Source organism: Zonotrichia albicollis, chromosome 2, assembly GCF_047830755.1.
Source record: "Zonotrichia albicollis isolate bZonAlb1 chromosome 2, bZonAlb1.hap1, whole genome shotgun sequence".
Lineage (NCBI taxonomy): Eukaryota > Metazoa > Chordata > Aves > Passeriformes > Passerellidae > Zonotrichia > Zonotrichia albicollis.
The window spans coordinates 26,491,258-26,508,384 of record NC_133820.1 but is presented as its reverse complement, the minus strand read 5'-3'; the positions used below and the strand labels follow the sequence as shown (position 1 = coordinate 26,508,384).

Genomic DNA, 17,127 nt, shown 5'->3' with positions numbered 1-17,127 from the left:
GGTATTGTCTACAGGTATAAAAGCCATGGCTGTTGTAGCTCTTTGAATCTCAAGGTTCTTGGGTAACATAAAGTTTTTTTAATGTTAAAATGCTTCTCTTAGAGATAGGGCAAGAATCGTCTTCTGCCTTAATTTTGGCCAGTTTTATTTCCTGCTAGGGTACAAAAATGTTGCTAACTTTTGTTTTCCCTCCTTCTGTCCTTTTGTGCAGGTCTTGATGATTGCCTGCAGCAATATATAAAGAACTTTGAGAGAGAGAAGATTAGTGGTGACCAGCTATTACGAATTACTCATCAGGAACTGGAAGATCTTGGAGTCACACGAATTGGCCATCAGGAGCTTATCTTGGAAGCAGTAGACTTGCTCTGTGCACTGGTAAACTTCTGGGGCAAATGGGGAGGGGTGAGCACATTGGGAATGGGAAGTGTTCACATATTCACACTTCCTGTACTCAAAATGTTAGTCCTAAAGACTGTCTAAGCAGCTCAAGAAACTCCTGATTTGTAATGTGTGAACAGTTTAGCATTTTAAACCAGGGGCAAGATAAAGGGAAAAATCTATTGATAGAGTGATGTTTGTTAAATAAACTCGTATCAGAGATTTAGGGCTTGCATATTTGTCTTTATGGAGTAAAATTTTATCTGAAATCACTAGTTTCTAGAGAAGCTAGACTCTAGTTTGGAATGTAAAATAATTACATATGTGAATGGTGTAATTGAGTGTTGGTTGCCCTTTACAAACAAAATGTTCTGATATTAACCATGTCATTTTTCACTGGTCCTTTCATGCAAATTATGTTTTAGATGGTTTTTTGAGCCTGATGAAACAGAGCTGCTTATATTTCACAGTTGAAAGGATTAAATACTGAAGTAATTACCTTATGTATAAATAATATATAAATTTTTGATGAGGCATAGGGAAGGATTTTGGTAATGGTCTTTTCAGTCAGGTCGTGTCGTGCATAACTAGGATTATCTGCTCAGTGAGGGGTGTGGTGCTGACTTCACCCTCCTTATGAACTTCTAGTGTGTGTCTGTAAAGATTAGTGATAGATTGGGCACACAGCATTCTCCACTGTAGAAAAGATTGTGAATAGCTCTGTTAAGATGTACTTCACTGCCTAAGGTGCTGTTTTGTGGGTTTTTAGTACATGCTATTCTTCAAGCCTCAGAAGGAGCTTTTAAGAAAGCTGAATCCTGGGAGAGGCAATCAAAGACGGTAGGCTGAAAGGCTCTTCACAAGGGCTTGTTGGTTCTCCATATGCAGCAGCTTTTCTGAATACCCTGTTGTTACATTTTTGGGGTATTGTGAAATGTAATGAAAAGGAGAGAGTGAAAAAAAACATACGCAAAAAAAGTTAAAAAAAGGAGAAAGCTTTTTGGTACAGGAAAACATTTGATTTTAAACACAGATTGTCTTCAGTAGAATACAGTTTCTAGTAGTGTTGCAGTGTGAGTCAGTGCAATAAGTTAACTCATCAATTTGTTTTTTTAAATAAGGAAGCTGCAATCTTAAAAAAATGCTACTGATATAGAAGGAGACATAAAGAGTTATTCACAAAGTACTTTTCTTATCAGACAGTGCAAAAGAAAACAAGAAAGTAAATACTTCAGTTAACTGAGAAGGATAAAGTCTAAGTTAGGGGGAGCACCAATGACTGTTTTTCCCAGTCACACAGAGAAACAGATTGTGGCTCTTTGAAAAATAGATTACTGTTAAGGGAAAAAAACCCTTGTTTATTAGCTGAAATTTCTTTTTTCTTTGGTATGTAATTATAGATATAATCTTCAGACAAACAAACACAACTTATCTTTGTAGCTCCTTTATCTTAGGCAAAAGTATATGGAACTAAGTTGAATATAAAATAAGGAATTTCTAGCAAAGGATAACACTGCATCGTAAATGCATGCAGCAGGACTCTCCATTTCTGGTTCTTGTTGCACATACAGTATTGTCTGCTTTTCTGAGTTTGTCTTAGAGAAAATTGCTAAGACACAGTGGCATGAGTTCAGATTGCAGCTTCTAATTTAAGATGAGGTTTTTGCAGTCTCACTATTGGCTCCTGATGGCTCCTCGGGGATACAGAATGTTATTGTTATATTGATTTCAGTGGACTTAATTTGAATTTATTGTTTACCAATCAGATAAACCTCTTAGAAAATTTAATTCAGAGGCAATCCATTTGGCTGGACTGGTCCTATACTTACAGGCTTTTTTTATTGCATCTGTGAGTATCTGTCCTGGGTAGGGCTTGTCTTTTCTTCTGATTTGACTTTAATATTAGCTGTATTGTTTAGAAGAACATTAAGCCTATGACTCTCCAATATAGGATAACTGGTAATTCAGATAGTGGCTATGCAATTTTTTTAAAATTATCTGATTTTTTTGTTTGTTTGTTTGATAGGAGTTTGAAAGACGTTTCATGATAGAACTTAGTAAGAGTTACAAATACATGATACAAATGAGTTAACATCTCTTTGGATGCTGGAGAATATGGATGGGATGATGGGCTATGAATAGTAAAGTTAATTATGCCTTGCAAGCTTAACTCCAGATTGATTTAAAAGCAAATATAAAAAAATTAAAGGATTGTTGCTTCTGCTTCTTCCCCCTTTCTCTCTGGGTTAGTGAGTGACCACCTAAACAGTTTTTGGCATTGAGTACAAGTGAGGGGACAGAACCTCTCCCACTGTTCATCTGTTCCCACTCTGCAGGGGAGTTTTCCAACGCAGAGTTGCTGTCACTTAGGAAAGTTTCTGCAATGTTGATTGCTGATGTGCTTTATTCCTGCCACCCCTTCCCAATATTTTTTGGGGGTAAACTTCTGCTTGCAGTTCCCTGGCAGCTGTGGATATGGCAAACAGCAAACCAGCTGTTTGTGTTGCATGCCTATAATTCACAGGACTGCAACTTGTTACCAGGGGAAGGTGGAGAGCCTGAACAAGCAAATCTGGCTGGTATGGAGAGGGCAGGGGACACGCCAGTGGGGGCTGTTGGACTGTGCTGAACGCACAAACTGCCACAGTAAGAGCTGGGAGCCAGTTATGATTGATAACACATCCTATTTAAAGGATGTTCTGTATGGGTTTTTGACAGAAAACCCATACTGGCTGTGGTCTCTCACATTATTCGCCTCCTGTCATCAGCACTTGCAACAAATGGATCCTCCAGAGTTTGTGAGCTGATCAGAGGACAAATGGTGGCCTGTGCTATCCATCTTTAGTAGAGTCTCTCTTGGCTGCCAGCCTGCCATACTGTGCTCCTGACAGCAGAACAAGCATTCAGGGGGTGATATTCACAGGTTTTCTTTTCCTGTGGTGCTTCAAGAAAGGAGGAATAAAGTTTTTGCCCAGCTGCTAGTGCTGTTGTAGGTCATGCTTGCGGGTAATGGTGGGGGGTGTACATCCTGCATACCTTCAGTGGAGCTGAACATGCTCTGGGAGAGGGCAAGCAATCTAATAAAGGCAGTTCATCTCTTCCCTCTCTCCTTCAGACTGGGAAGGTGGGAGCATGTTCAATAGATTATCATGCCTTAGTGCAGCTTTGTGTTTTACAAAATCTATATGTCAGAAAGGGCATGATAAAGGAAATGTTCTCTGTGCTTAGAAGAAATAAGTAGTGATGTCTGTGATGGTATTTTGTTGCTGCTAAGAATTTGTCACATGCTTTTTAAGGTGAGAAACCTTGAGAAGCCACCATGATGGATATATGCTGGCATCATTACTTGATTTCCAGCAAGACAAATCTCTTGTTCTTGTCTTTCTGTTTAAATTGGGACATGCAATCAGACTGGCGGTGTCAGAAGGTAGATTTTTACTTGATGTGGATGGGCATTTTTATTCATACTAACAAAATCACCCAGAAAAATTGATGTCTCAAAACTGGTGGAAAATCATAGACTGAGGAACTACTAGTCCACCTCTAGAGATACAGGAAAAACTACTGAGTTGAGTGCCATGTTTCTCCACTATTCACAGGTAATAAAATACACAGTCGTTCATTAGTTCTAACAGTTGCCATTAAGATCTTAGCCTCAACATGATCATGTGTGAGGGTGAAGCTAGCCTAACACTGCTTTTCATTTAATCATTAAACAAACAACAGTGTAGCAGACTTCATCATCACAAAATGTGATGAGCCTTGTTTTTTTCATGGTTCCTTTAAGAACTGAATGTGAATGAGCAATGCTAGTAGAAAATAAATTGAGAAGAAAAGGAGATGATGCATTGGGAGGAGAGAAGTGCATAATAAAGGGCAAATTCCTTAGATACTGCTGTCAGATCACTGTACCAGTCATCAGGTTTGTAATGCATTGAGGGGATCTTGTAGCTCCTGCTACACGTAACTGGCATGAAGAAAACAAAGAAATTACATAATTCCTTTTCCATCATCTGTTTGTCAGGAGATGGAGTTTCATTTACAAAACTGTGTATGACTATTTTTTCCCAAAAAACACTACACGCTGCCTGGAGAACACAAAGACTGAAGACTGCTCAGCCGAACATGACTTCTTCCATCTTTAAGAAAATGATCTAGTTTATCACAATGCCTTGATAAATGAGATGCCAGATGGAGAGTCTTTTTTTTTTTGTTTTTTTTTGCTTTCCTGAATATCATGTTCATTGTATTTGCATGAAGATTAAATTAATTTGATTTTGCAAATATTTTTAAACAGAGATGCTAAAGTAGATGTGTTGTTATGAGAATTTGAAAAGCTTCAAAAATGTATTTTGGATGCTTTGGAGTTTTTCATTAGCAAAGAACTTCATGAAGTTCCTGTGAATTTGCAAAATAATTCTTCAGGAAATCTTAATTTGTGTAGGATAGAGTTTAGTTAAAAAATAAAACAAAACAGCTTTTGCTTTATAGAGCATACTAGTTTCAGTACTAGTTTCATGCTAGTTAGTTAAATCTGCTATGGCTGTACAGGAATTTATTGCACACTATATTTGAATCTGTAAAGCTAGAAGAGTGCAGCAGATGAAGTAGCATTATTATTTGGCAGAGAAAACATTGGTGTGCACTAACAGCATGAAATTACTTACCATTTACCACTAACACAAAACATTGATATGCAAATGAATGTAAAAAAATAGACCTACTTTACCCATGAATTATTTGATTCCTCTTAAGAATTATGCCTTTTATCTTAATTTCATCTTGCTGCCATTTCTCACACAGAAATGCTTTTTTTGTACTTATCACTAGTCAGATCTTAAAATTGTTTTGTCAGTAACAGTGAATATTAGACTTAATCATTCTGGTGCTAAATGAAGTAGGCTTCATTTCAGAATGGAGATTTATATGTACTGAAGGTGGAATTTACTGTTAGTATTCTGAATGCTCATAGCAGAAAAATTACTTACTGTTTTCACTATTGCCCATTGCATATTGAAGTTCTGCTTATATATCATATATCATATGCCTCCCTGTCCTCAGCCTGAGCTAATCTAACTGCAGTGCAGGAAATCCTGAAGTCCATCACCAGATCAATAAAGCTAAGGAGCTAAAGAGTTTCTGATAGCTCATATAGATCACATTGAAAATGTGTTAACAAATCTTTTGCACAGAGTTGCAGTAAACCCCATCTTGTGCCAAAGGCAGTAAATATATCTGCATGCAAAGGGTGAACATCCTTCTGCCCACCAGCCTCAAGAATCAGTCATGGATCCTAGATACTTTTTAATTGTGGATTTTGTTGTTGTTGGTCTTTTTCTTCTCTTCTCTTCTCTTCTCTTCTCTTCTCTTCTCTTCTCTTCTCTTCTCTTCTCTTCTCTTCTCTTCTCTTCTCTTCTCTTCTCTTCTCTTCTCTTCTCTTCTCTTCTCTTCTCTTCTCTTCTCTTCTCTTCTCTTCTCTTCTCTTCTCAAGCAGACCAGATAAAAAGAGCTGTTACAATGTAAAATGCTTCTAAAAGGTAATGTGTTCATAACAATACTTATTTCATTTTTCAAACAATTATTTTGAACTGCTGATTAGCTGTTTAAGACTTTTGGAAATGCATGTAACTGGATATGGAACTGGTAGTTCAAATTATGGGGAAATAAGAGCATTTGGCACGCTAGGGACTAAATTGCATGAGAGAGTAAAAAAACCAAAAAAGTAATGAGCATTTGGTCTTTCAGAGGCTTTTGATTGAATAAGAGAAAGAAGAATAGTTTATATAATTACTCTATTAGTGCTACAAAGCATGGCCTTGGCTTGGCTTTTTGACATGTTCCTTGATTGTGGTGTAGAAAAAGAAGGGCATTTTTCAAGGAGATAATGATGATGACTTTAGAGTCATCTTTCCTGGGTTCTGCAAGGCTAGAAGTATCACACACCTGAGTGTTTTTCTGACCATAAACATTTAGGACAAATATTTATACTCTTTGAAACAGTTTGCCTTTTAATCAGTGCGTGTTTAATAATTGCAGTAAATGATAAATGTCATTTGAGCTATCTGGGGTTTCTGTCCTTATCTACTTATTCTGTGTAGAAGAAACAGATGTGTCAGGATCATGTGTTGTGCACTTCTAAATTACCCCATATGCCAGTGCTATTTGAAGGAGAGATAACCTTAGTGTTAGCATTTTGAGACGCTGGAGGAAGGGCCGTTAGAAATATATGTTGTAGGCAGATCTGATGAGGTATAAAGTTACATAAGGCACCTTCCATATGACAAGCTGTGATATCAGTTGCTAGCAGCTTTGGGCTGGTAAGCTATCTGCCTCATACTTTGTGGGACGTGTTCAGCCAAATGTTTTGGAGAATGAGTTTCAGATCCATTTTGTTCATTTTTAAAATCAACTTCAGAGGCAAAGGGTGGAACTTATCTTGGTGAATTTTTGCCCACCACTAATTTTCAGGTGTGGTTGTGAAATGACTGCATGTGCTGCGATATCTGTGTGATGCCGTTTTGATTATTCATTCAAAATCTTTCTCAGGCTCCTGAGAAATGAGGATCCTGTGAACTTTACTGTTTCCAGGTTGTTTGTTTAAAAGCAAATAAATCATACAAACAGAAAGGATACTTAAGAATTAAGTGTGGAAGGTGAAAGCATTGGAAAGATAGTGAGGAAAAGAATTAAACTCACCTGAGGTGATTTTAAGTCCATTTCTTAGCAGCGATATTTTATTCTTGCCTAAAACTCCTGTGAATAAGTGAAAAATGACTTTTTATTGCATTGGAGAGAAAACGTACTATTTCATTGTTTTGATAGTTATCCTTATTACTGAGATATATCAGATGTAGTTGAGAAGTTGCACTTCTTTACACATAATTGATTGCTCAGTACAGCTATCTAGACTATAAAATTTGTCTTTTCAAATGGTTGCCATTTTCTCTCTTCTTAAAATTATATTGTTTGTGTGCGTTACAAAAAATAGTTACCAAATTAAAATAAACCTTCACCTTCTTCAGTTTATACAGTCATGGTTGCCTTCTTCAGAGGAGCAGCAGAAATTAATCAATGTAAGCACTGCTATCTGCTCCCTTGTCTGGTGAAGATACTGCTTTTATTTTCTTCTTGCCCACAAGCACCGGTATTACAGTAGCACCTTCAGTTCCCATCTTGTGTCTCTTCAGCAGAACTGAGCACTGGTCTCTGCATGCCTTTTGCTCCACATGGTTTTCAGCAGCATTCTTTCGTTGTTTCCCAATGTTTTCAGATTTCTGGGCTGAAGAAAAGACACTGATTTAGAAAGGTAGGCAGAGAGGCCATATGTTCATTTCCCTGTCTTGAAGTGTTTGTAAGAGTAAAACAGTGTCACTGAACTTGATACAGCATTTGTGCTTGGAGACGTAGAGATATTCATGGTTGCATAAAAGTTGTGATCGAGACAGCTGTTCTAAGGGATTTCTGGATTTGTTAATGGGACTGTGGTTATGTCTGTGTTGCACATTGTACTGAGTTTAGATCTGAGCTTGGCTTATTTAGGTAGCTGAGATGGCCTTGCATTTGGAATGGGCAGTATAAAAATACCCAAAACCAAAGTCCTGGCATCTTCTAGACAGTCTGTCTAAGCCAGCAGAGATTAGTTAGCACTGTTCGAGTTTGGAACACTTTACTTTTCAGCTGTGCTAAAAGTGTCAGATGTATTTCCTACCATCAAGAATCAAGTGAATTTAACACAGGAAAGAGATTAGGTCTAAATTTTAACTTTTTTTTTTTGATTGAGGGAAGCAGGGAACATAACTACTGAACATTGATGAAACTATTTAAAGAAAAGTTTGCTTTATTTTCACATTTGGTTTGTGAACTCTCTTCCTACTCTTGGTATGTTTCTGCAAGGATGGGCTTGCAGAGGGACCAGGCTGGCTGTTCTCACAAAAATACCCTCAAAAAACTCCTCAGTGGTGATTAGAGCTGCTGCTTGTCAGCATGTGAAGAAAAGAGCTACAATTCCTCGCTCACACTGTCATGTTAAGGCACAGAAAAGTAATTAGCAGGTGAGATGTCTATTAATAGCACCCACCACCTTTAGTTCAAACACCTGCTGACAAGCTATTACTCTGTGTAGTTCAGCTTCATCAAGTTCTTGTTTTATGATTGCCAGAAGGGACTCCATTGGAGCCTTTTCTGTTGGGGCAGGGTATCTGAAGACACTCTGTGGCCTCTCACTGGGGGAGTGGATGCCTAGGCATGTGTCACTTCTCGTAATCTCTACAGGCATGCAGAGATTTCTTTGTGGCTCTTTCAGTGACTGTGAATATATTTTGGCTAATGAAAGCACAACTCGTGTTAGTGCTGGCTAAATGCAGACTAGGGGAAAACAATGAACTGTCTCCTTTGCCTGCAATTATCTTCTTACAGTGCTTGAAAATAAACGCAGTGCTTTTCTAACAAAACCATGTTGTTAATAGTGTATTATTGAATATAAAATATGATTCAACTTGGCACTTTTTATTTAAGCATGCTTTTCCGTAGTATTAGAACACACAGCTCTGGTCGCTTTTAATGTGGGCCAGAAATATTAGTGATAAACAAAGTGAGGATTTTGTTAGCTTGGCTGCTGCTTTAGGATCCTTCTACTTAAAGGCTTCAATAAATACAGCTGCCCTGAAATATATTTTGCCTGAAATGTATCTCTGTATTTTTCATATCTGGCTTTATCTGTATGATATTACAGGTGGAGGCTTTACCAAAGCCATCCTCATGTAAGACTGAATTCACATGTGGCCTAGGCCCAGTGTTTTGTGTTAACACACACACACACACACACACACACACGCACACATTTGATGAAGAGGTTTTGAATCTGTAATTACAGGCTTTGAATCTGTAATGCTGTCTCTTCCTTCCCTCATATCTGATGGTGAAAAACAGCCTCTGAAAAAGAATGTGGCTGTAGGTGGCCATCATTTAGCTATTAAGAGGGAGCGACTAAGGTTTTGTAGCTGATTTTCTAAAGAAGTGTATACATAAATGTAGCCTATTTTCCTGTTGTACAGAAAAACCTGAGTGTTTTGCCTGGTCTGCAGCGTTCAATATTGCAGGTTTTCTTTTCTTCTGGTGCTTTACTTTCTGCTGGTACTGCAGGTCTGCACACTGCCTGCGAGGGCTCCCTCTGGGGTGGGCATGGCGGCCTGCACAGGCTGGGAACCAGCACCTGCCTGTCCGAGCAGGTGAGGGACAGACAAGGTGACAAAGAGGAAATGGCAAAAGAGGGGGAGCTGAAATAATCTGGGGTTGTTGAGAACCTTTGGGGTCCCACCTCAGCCTCAGCGTGGTGTCCCCTGGCTCCGGGCCCTGTGTGGGGCACAGCTGGGGTGACAAGAAGGTGCCTGGCCTTGTATGGCATCTTCCTCACACACCCCTTCCTCACCCACCTTAGTTTTATTTTTGGATTATCAGACTCAGCTCCTTAGGAACAGCCTGCTGAATTAAGAAATTCAGCATTTCAGTGTGTCAGAAAGAAGGCAGCCCTGTGAGCAGGCCCGTGGCTGGCCTGCAGCCTGTGGTTGTACCTCCACGTGTGGGGGGTGAGTGCCATGTTGTTGGGGCTTGCTTGTGGTTGGTCTTTAAGACATTTTTGGTGATGTATCATTCATCCAGAATATTTTTCATTTATTTCTTCCTCCATTAATTTTGCCAAAATAAGCTAGATGCTCAAGAAGCAGAATGAAGTAAGAAAAAACCTGTTATCTTTTTTCAGCTTACTCCCCCCCACTCCTTAATTGTGCTTCCTCAGCAGGCCAACCACAGAAAGCTACAGGAAAAAACAGATATATTTTTATCTGATGTTTATCTTCTTATTTTGGACTGATTTAATAAGTTATGAGCCATTTAGATGCATAATAAAGTACATTTTTCTTTTCAATCCCAATTAATTGTTTACATCTTGTAATCTCTATTTATAACCCAATGCTATCTGTTGTATAATTGCTCTTAAATATGTACATGGTGGAAAAGTTACTGCCCAAATATACAATTTGTCTAATTGGGATTGATTGTAGTGGCAGGGGACAGCATCTGTGTAGTTGAGAAACATGCCTGCAGAGCCTTTCTTGCCCGAGATAGGGATCTTCACAAAAGTTCCAGTAAATGGTTTATAAAGTGCAATCTTAGTATATGGTCAGTGGCCCCTTCAGCAGAGTTCCAAAGTGCGTTTTCTGCTGCAGAAGGATGGTTGTTGGTTGAGCAGCTCCCTCACAAAGTGTGCAGTTTACAGGCACACAGAGCTGGCTGGGAGATGGCAGATGAGCTGTGTGCTGTAGTCTCTCCTTTCCATCATGATCCCCTTGGCATGGGAGTGGACGTTGGGGACGGCAGGGGGCTCGCTGGGAATGGCTTCAGTATAGTGTTCCTGCAGTCCCTGTGTAGTAAAAGAGGATTAAATTCATTTAGTAGGTGGTTTGGATTGGGAGCAAGACAACTGCTGTAAATAATCACCACCTCACATTGTGCCCCCTCAATTCCAATAGAAAAAGACTAAGGTGAATAAGCTTCAGCAGTCTTCAATTAGCATTGATGAGTGTATATCTCCTCCCTTCTCTCCTTGTGGACAGATCAGCATGGGAGGAGAGCTGGGGCTGTCATGGAGTGTCATTAGGAAGTAGATTTTTCTGTGTGCATCTGAGGGGCTTTGTGCATTCTACTTCATAGTTTGTGGTAGGAAATGGTCCATGCTCTGTAATGAGTAGCCCATTTCATTGTCAACTGAGCGACTTGTCAGCACCGCATGCTATCACCCTCTGATGTGGCTGAAGTGATAACCTTCAAAATTCAATTATTCTCTTAGAGGAGTACTAAGCTCAAGTCTGTGAAACTGCTTGTTCCATTTCAAAGGCAAATAAGTCCTTTTTGTAATAACTCTATCACTCTTTGTGTATGAGAGGAAAACAAATCTTTTATAGAAATGACAAATCACTGATGGTACTTTATTATATTGTAATTGAACATTAAATCAGGGCATTCTTGAGGGCTGTTTTGGTAACACTTGTACTTTTGAAGGATTTCCAGCTACTGTTTGTTAATATTGTTTGTTTACTACTTTTTGTTAATATCTCTGCATAATTATTTATGTCTCTTCTGCACAGCTAAGGAATGTAATTTAAGCAAGTGACTCTTAAATGGAAACGAGGTTTAAAACTTGACTTTAAATGAGTGAATAATACAGGATAGAGGTTGTGCAGGGCAGCACTGTATTCTCTGGTATGTGATTGTGGTGGTCCTTCACTGCTAAAAAAGAATTTAAGTATGCTAATTAACTTAGATCTCTGAAGCCACCAAAACCAATTTAGTGCCACACCATGTCCATGCTGCATACTTCTGCAAGTTGCTGGGCCTGGTGCTAGGTGAGTCTGAGGAGTTGTGAGTATGGACGTGAGGTACCAATCCCTTATCATCAGGTCTACAGAGAGAACCCTCTGATCAAGGCCAGGTTGGATGGGGCTCTGCTCTAGTGCAAGGTGACTGTGTACATGGCAGGGGGGTTAGAATGAGATGGTCTTGAAGGTCCCTTCCAACCCACACCGTTCTGTGATTCTGGTAATCTACTGACGGTGATGCAGTGCTTTGAAAAACAGTTTTCCAGAGTAGGTTTTTTCTTTGAGATGTTTTTCTCAGTACACTTAGAACAAGCTAAAGGATCACTCATAATTTTGCTCTTCTTTTGTTCACTTTTTATGCACTTCAGAAACAGAACATTCTATACATTTAAAAACTACTGAGTGGGTGTATTTCTGACTTAATTACTAGGAATGAAGTAGAACATCAGTTTTGCTGTTCTTGGTTCTTCTGTTCATCTGTAAAGCTAACTTTCTTTTTTTTTTTTTTTTCAATGCAGAACTATGGTTTGGAAACAGAAAATCTAAAAACTCTTTCTCACAAACTGAATGCATCTGCCAAAAATCTGCAGAACTTCATTACTGGGAGGAGGAGGAGTGGTCACTATGATGGAAGGACCAGTCGCAAATTACCAAATGATTTTCTGACATCAGTAGTGGATCTGATTGGAGCAGCAAAAAGTCTTCTGGCTTGGTTGGACAGGTAAAATCTCCCAAATGTCTCACAGGTAACCAGATCATGCACATGAACAAGCTCCAACTTCTTTACAAAATGTAACATAGAAACTGAATGGAAGCAGAATTCATTCATATGTTCCAAGGGGATGTTTGTACCAAATCATTTTCTTTTAGGTCAGCATGCAATTCAGGTTAGCTTTTCAATACAGTACCTTCAAATGCACTTTGACCCTACACATATATATGCAACACATATAAGCAACAGGAGGACATCATTAGGTTATATATCTATTTTTTACTAATATAAAGCAGCAATTTAACTTGCATAAATCAGATTCATTGCTTTGATACTATCAAGTTCACAAAACTGATCATACTTTTCATTTTACGGATGTCAACATATAATTTCAGAGTGTGTGTGTGTGTGTGTGTACAAACATGCATGTTGTGTTTTAGGTTTTTTTAAACAGCAGTGAAATACTTCTGATTTTCTAGAGGTAGTGCTCTACACTTTAAACTCTGTTACCTAGGACATGTGTGGGACCAGGATTGAAGTACTTTTGCTACATTTGTAGTGTATTTTTCTAATTATAACAAGAATAATACACAGATATTTAAGCTGATCATTTAAATTCCTAAAGTGGTTAAAATTAGTCTATGTGTAAGTCTTTATATAATGCATCACAGTGGATTTTCATCAAAGAAAATAAAATGCTTGTCTTGATTTAAAGGTGTATCTTATTTTGTTTCAAGCAGCTGAAGGTTTGTTCAGAGTATGATATTTGTGTAACTTTTTAAATCCAACAGAATTATTTAGTTTTACTGCGTTGTTTAGTGTTTACTGTGTGTTTTGTTTTTCTGAGGAAAAGCAACAACTTTCCCATAAATGATTTCCATCTGAATGGTTTAGGTGAGGCCTGAATCTTTTCCACTTCTTAAGCTGGACTGGAAGCTCTTTTTGTTCAGAAGATTGCAGCTACCATTGCTTCTTCTTTTCTACTCCCTCTCTAGCCTTTCCCCAAGGTTGAAACCCAGAGTACCTAAATTTGGCTCCTAAATTTTTCTTTAGGTATTTAACATCAGTGTGTAGAGAATTAGTGCAATCTCATGGAAAGAGTGTAGTATTGAGACTTGAAAATTTGGGAATATATTTTTAGCTCTGTTCTAACCTTTTAGTGCTTGGAATATCTATAGGCTTCACTTTTTCTCCCTTGTAAATTGTTGTTGGCAGAAAGCAATGCATCATACTGAGTTTTGAAACAGAAAGAACAATAGAAAAACATGTTCTTTTGCATAGATGAGTCAATTTTTGCCACAGATTTCTGTTGACAAATAATCTTGTTTGGTTTCTCATTGAAACTGTGGTCATGATTAAAAGACTGTTGGCTAGTAAGAACTCGAAGTTCATTTTGGGTTTTGATTGTTTGTTTGATGGAGTTTTAAGTTCTTTTTTTGATAGTCTGTTATTCAAAAGTAAATTTCATATACACGTACACACATTTAACACATTGAAGAACAATGGGATTTTGCAACTAAATATAAATTTAATAATGGAAGTTCAGGAAGAAGGTAGTTATTAATGCTAGAAAACATCTGTGTCTGAGGACTGGTGTGTCACTGCAGTACTGTGCACTGCATGTACTTTTGCATTTAGCTGAAATGATCAGTGATCAAACCCAGGAATTCCAAGAAGTAAAAAATGAAGGAAATGATGGTGATATCACACTTTCAGCAATGCTGTCTTAAGTGTCCAAAAAAACCTTCAGATTTCCAGGAAAGTTCTTTTGAAGATCTAAACACCTGGTTCTAAGAAATGTTTTTCTAAAACGTTTTAAGAATTTTCTGATTTATGAATGTCTGGGTATTTTGGTAAAGTTTGTTCTTCCTTACTTGTGAAGACCCGAAATGAGGATGAAGGTAGGCCAATAAATACATTTTTCTCAGGAAATGGGAACATCTGGATATCAATATAATTCTGCTTCTTGTATGCCTTCTAAGAAAGTATTGGTGCCACTAGGGGGAGATAGAAAGATTTAAAAAATTGATTAGTAAAAGTTAGAAACATGGATTAAATTTTATTCTGCACACCTGTTACTATCAAATCTAGACCCCAAATCTTAGTTTTTTGGTTGTTTTCTAGTACCAGTTCCATCTTAGGTTGGGAGAGGGGATGAATAGGATGGATCAAGTGGCTGTTAGGGTTGTCCACCCCATTGCCCTGCTAGGCTGCCCCTGTGCAGTGGATTTTGAGGTTATGTCTGGGAAGAGCAGCTAGCAGCAGCTCCAACTTGCATAGACATGCAGTGATGGGGCTTTATACATAGGGAATGGTGACAGTGCCATGCAGATTGTGCTTCCCTTGTTGCTGTAGTGAGTGCTCTGTCTGTGATGTGTCTGTGGGACACCTAAGATCGTAAAGGACTTTGTGATGCCTGGCACAGTTATCTAAAGGAGTGTGAGTTGTGATTTGCTGAGTTACTTTCACTGTGGTCTTGCAGACTGTGCAGGGCCGATCCAAGGACACTCTTTGTTTCAGGTCTTTGCCTGGAGCAGTCCTACTTCCAGATGTATGTCAGAAATTGAGTTTAACTGAAAATTAGAGTGGCTTTTATTGCCAGGCTTTAAAAGTGTTTTGGTTTAGTTTCATTTATGAGCTGGAAAACTTAAAAGAGAATTCTATTTTCAAAAAAAGTTGTCTGAGGATTTTGAGGAGCATGGAATAACTGTGCTATAACATGCTGTAAAGAAACTGTCATCACACTGATATATTTGAGTCTAATTTTAATTTCCTGTTACTTTCTCAGCCCACAAAATGTATCTTCTTTCAGGAGACTTCATTGCTTTAAAACGTTTTGTTTTATACTTTCTCCATTATCTTAAAATTCTTCCAAGTGAATTTCCTGACAAGATTGGTGCCTTGAAAACCCATGAGTCTTTTGTGAAAGGGTGATGCATTTCTACTTGACTCTGAACATGATGTAGACAGATGGAAACCCACACTTCAGACTATGGCAAGAAACTACTTACCTGATCAAAGCAACTTGGCATTGACTGTCTCCTGTGATACTTCTCCAGAATTACAGTCAATCAGGTCTTCTAGACTTCCAGATAAATCTCTGGAGTTCTGTTCAGTCTTTACTCCTATAATTCATGAAAGTTATATTCTTTGGAATAGTAATATATGTCACCTTTCTTTATCTTCCTTCTTCTCTGATGTGTCAGATTCCTGGAAATTCTTCTGCTTTCTGTAGGGCTGATTCACTCCATCCTGGTGAGGAGTATTTAAAAATGTGTAAATTAATTAGGATTACTGATTAAAATTCACTACTGTGGATTTGCACTATGAATGTGTTGCAATTTTTTTGGCATAAAGCTATTTCTAAGCTCATGAAAATATTTTTTTCCTGTGCACTATTATGTCCAATAGTATCTGCACATTTAATTGAAATTGGGTATATTTACTTCTGTTAATCCTGATTAAAGTTTCATTCTTAGACCACACATTTATAATCCACCTGAAAAGCACTTTGTAAAATGTTGCTTTATGTGTGGACGTGTTGGTATTCACTGCCTCTGCAATTTCTGAATTATGTATACATTATCCATCCATGGCTTTCATGATCTAAAAGGAACATACGAACACCTCAAGGATTTTGAGAGCTGAAGTTACTTTTTTCCATCTTTAACAAAATTCTGTTGAGATTTTACCATGTTACTTGTATCTTTAATGACACCAGTGAAAATGTCCCAGTTGTTGTCTAGAGGTAAGCATAAACTGGAAAGTAATGATATCATGGGGATCCCAGAAAATTCTTTTGAGCTCCAAGTTTAGAACATTTACCAGTGCCTATAAGTAGCTTTCTCTCTGCTTAGGACACAGACAGGTCTTGTACTGTACTCCCAGCTCATTTTTTTTGTACTGATTTGCTGATACCTATCAGTTGCAGTACTGAAATCACAATGAGTCCTGAATTCCTGAGTGCTCAGGTTCATTCAATAGATTTTCTCCCAGATCTTAGCAGACCACCTGACAGGCAAACAGAAAGTTGTATCTTCTTCAGAAGCTGGCACAACTCTGAGTGTTGAGTTTGTCTCCTAATGAGTCAGAAGCTGCTGCAAAGTGAAGACAGCCTTGGGAGCAAAAGGCTTTTACAAATCCTTTAAGCACCTCATTCTTTCTCTTCAAGTCCCACTGTACATCGTATGTTTTTCTTTCATGGGACTGCTGGATTTAACAGGTACAGCTCATTACTGTAGTCCTGACTGGGAAGAACTGTATTGTTCTTTGTGGAAGAGCAAGGATCCTTAGCAAACCTGGACTGAAGTGACATTTGAAGGCAGCTTCATGAGCTCTGTCTCTTCCAATTTCTCTCCTTGCTCTGCCAGCACAAACTTCTTGTGATGGCATCTCCTACCTTGTTCCTGGTTTCATATGTTCTCTTTGTTCACCCTCACCACATTCAGTTGTCTTTGCCAACCAAAATGCCTGGAAAGCTGTATTTCCTGCAGATTGCACTAAGCAATAAATAGAATTCTTAGTTGTGTTTCTGGGCTTCTTCCTGTCTAATCCAGTGTTTGGGCCATGTTATCTGGAGCAAGGACTCCTTATACCATATATCTTATGCAGCATCAATAGAACATTTTGGTTCTTAAAAATAGGAGTAATATCTGTATAAACACA

At 38.3% G+C, this 17,127-nt stretch overlaps 1 protein-coding gene across 8 annotated transcripts in view; it reads left to right on the top strand.

Annotated features, from left to right (window-relative positions):
• The window catches only part of CNKSR2 (connector enhancer of kinase suppressor of Ras 2), a 207,141-nt gene that overhangs the window by 35,948 nt on the left and 154,066 nt on the right, over positions 1 to 17,127 (top strand). For all 8 annotated transcript variants that reach the window (XM_074534619.1, XM_074534618.1, XM_026791812.2 and 5 more), the window contains exons 2-3: positions 212 to 375; positions 12,269 to 12,471. In XM_074534619.1, the coding sequence (XP_074390720.1) occupies positions 212 to 375; positions 12,269 to 12,471 (367 nt within the window). The remainder of the gene's footprint in view (positions 1 to 211; positions 376 to 12,268; positions 12,472 to 17,127) is intronic.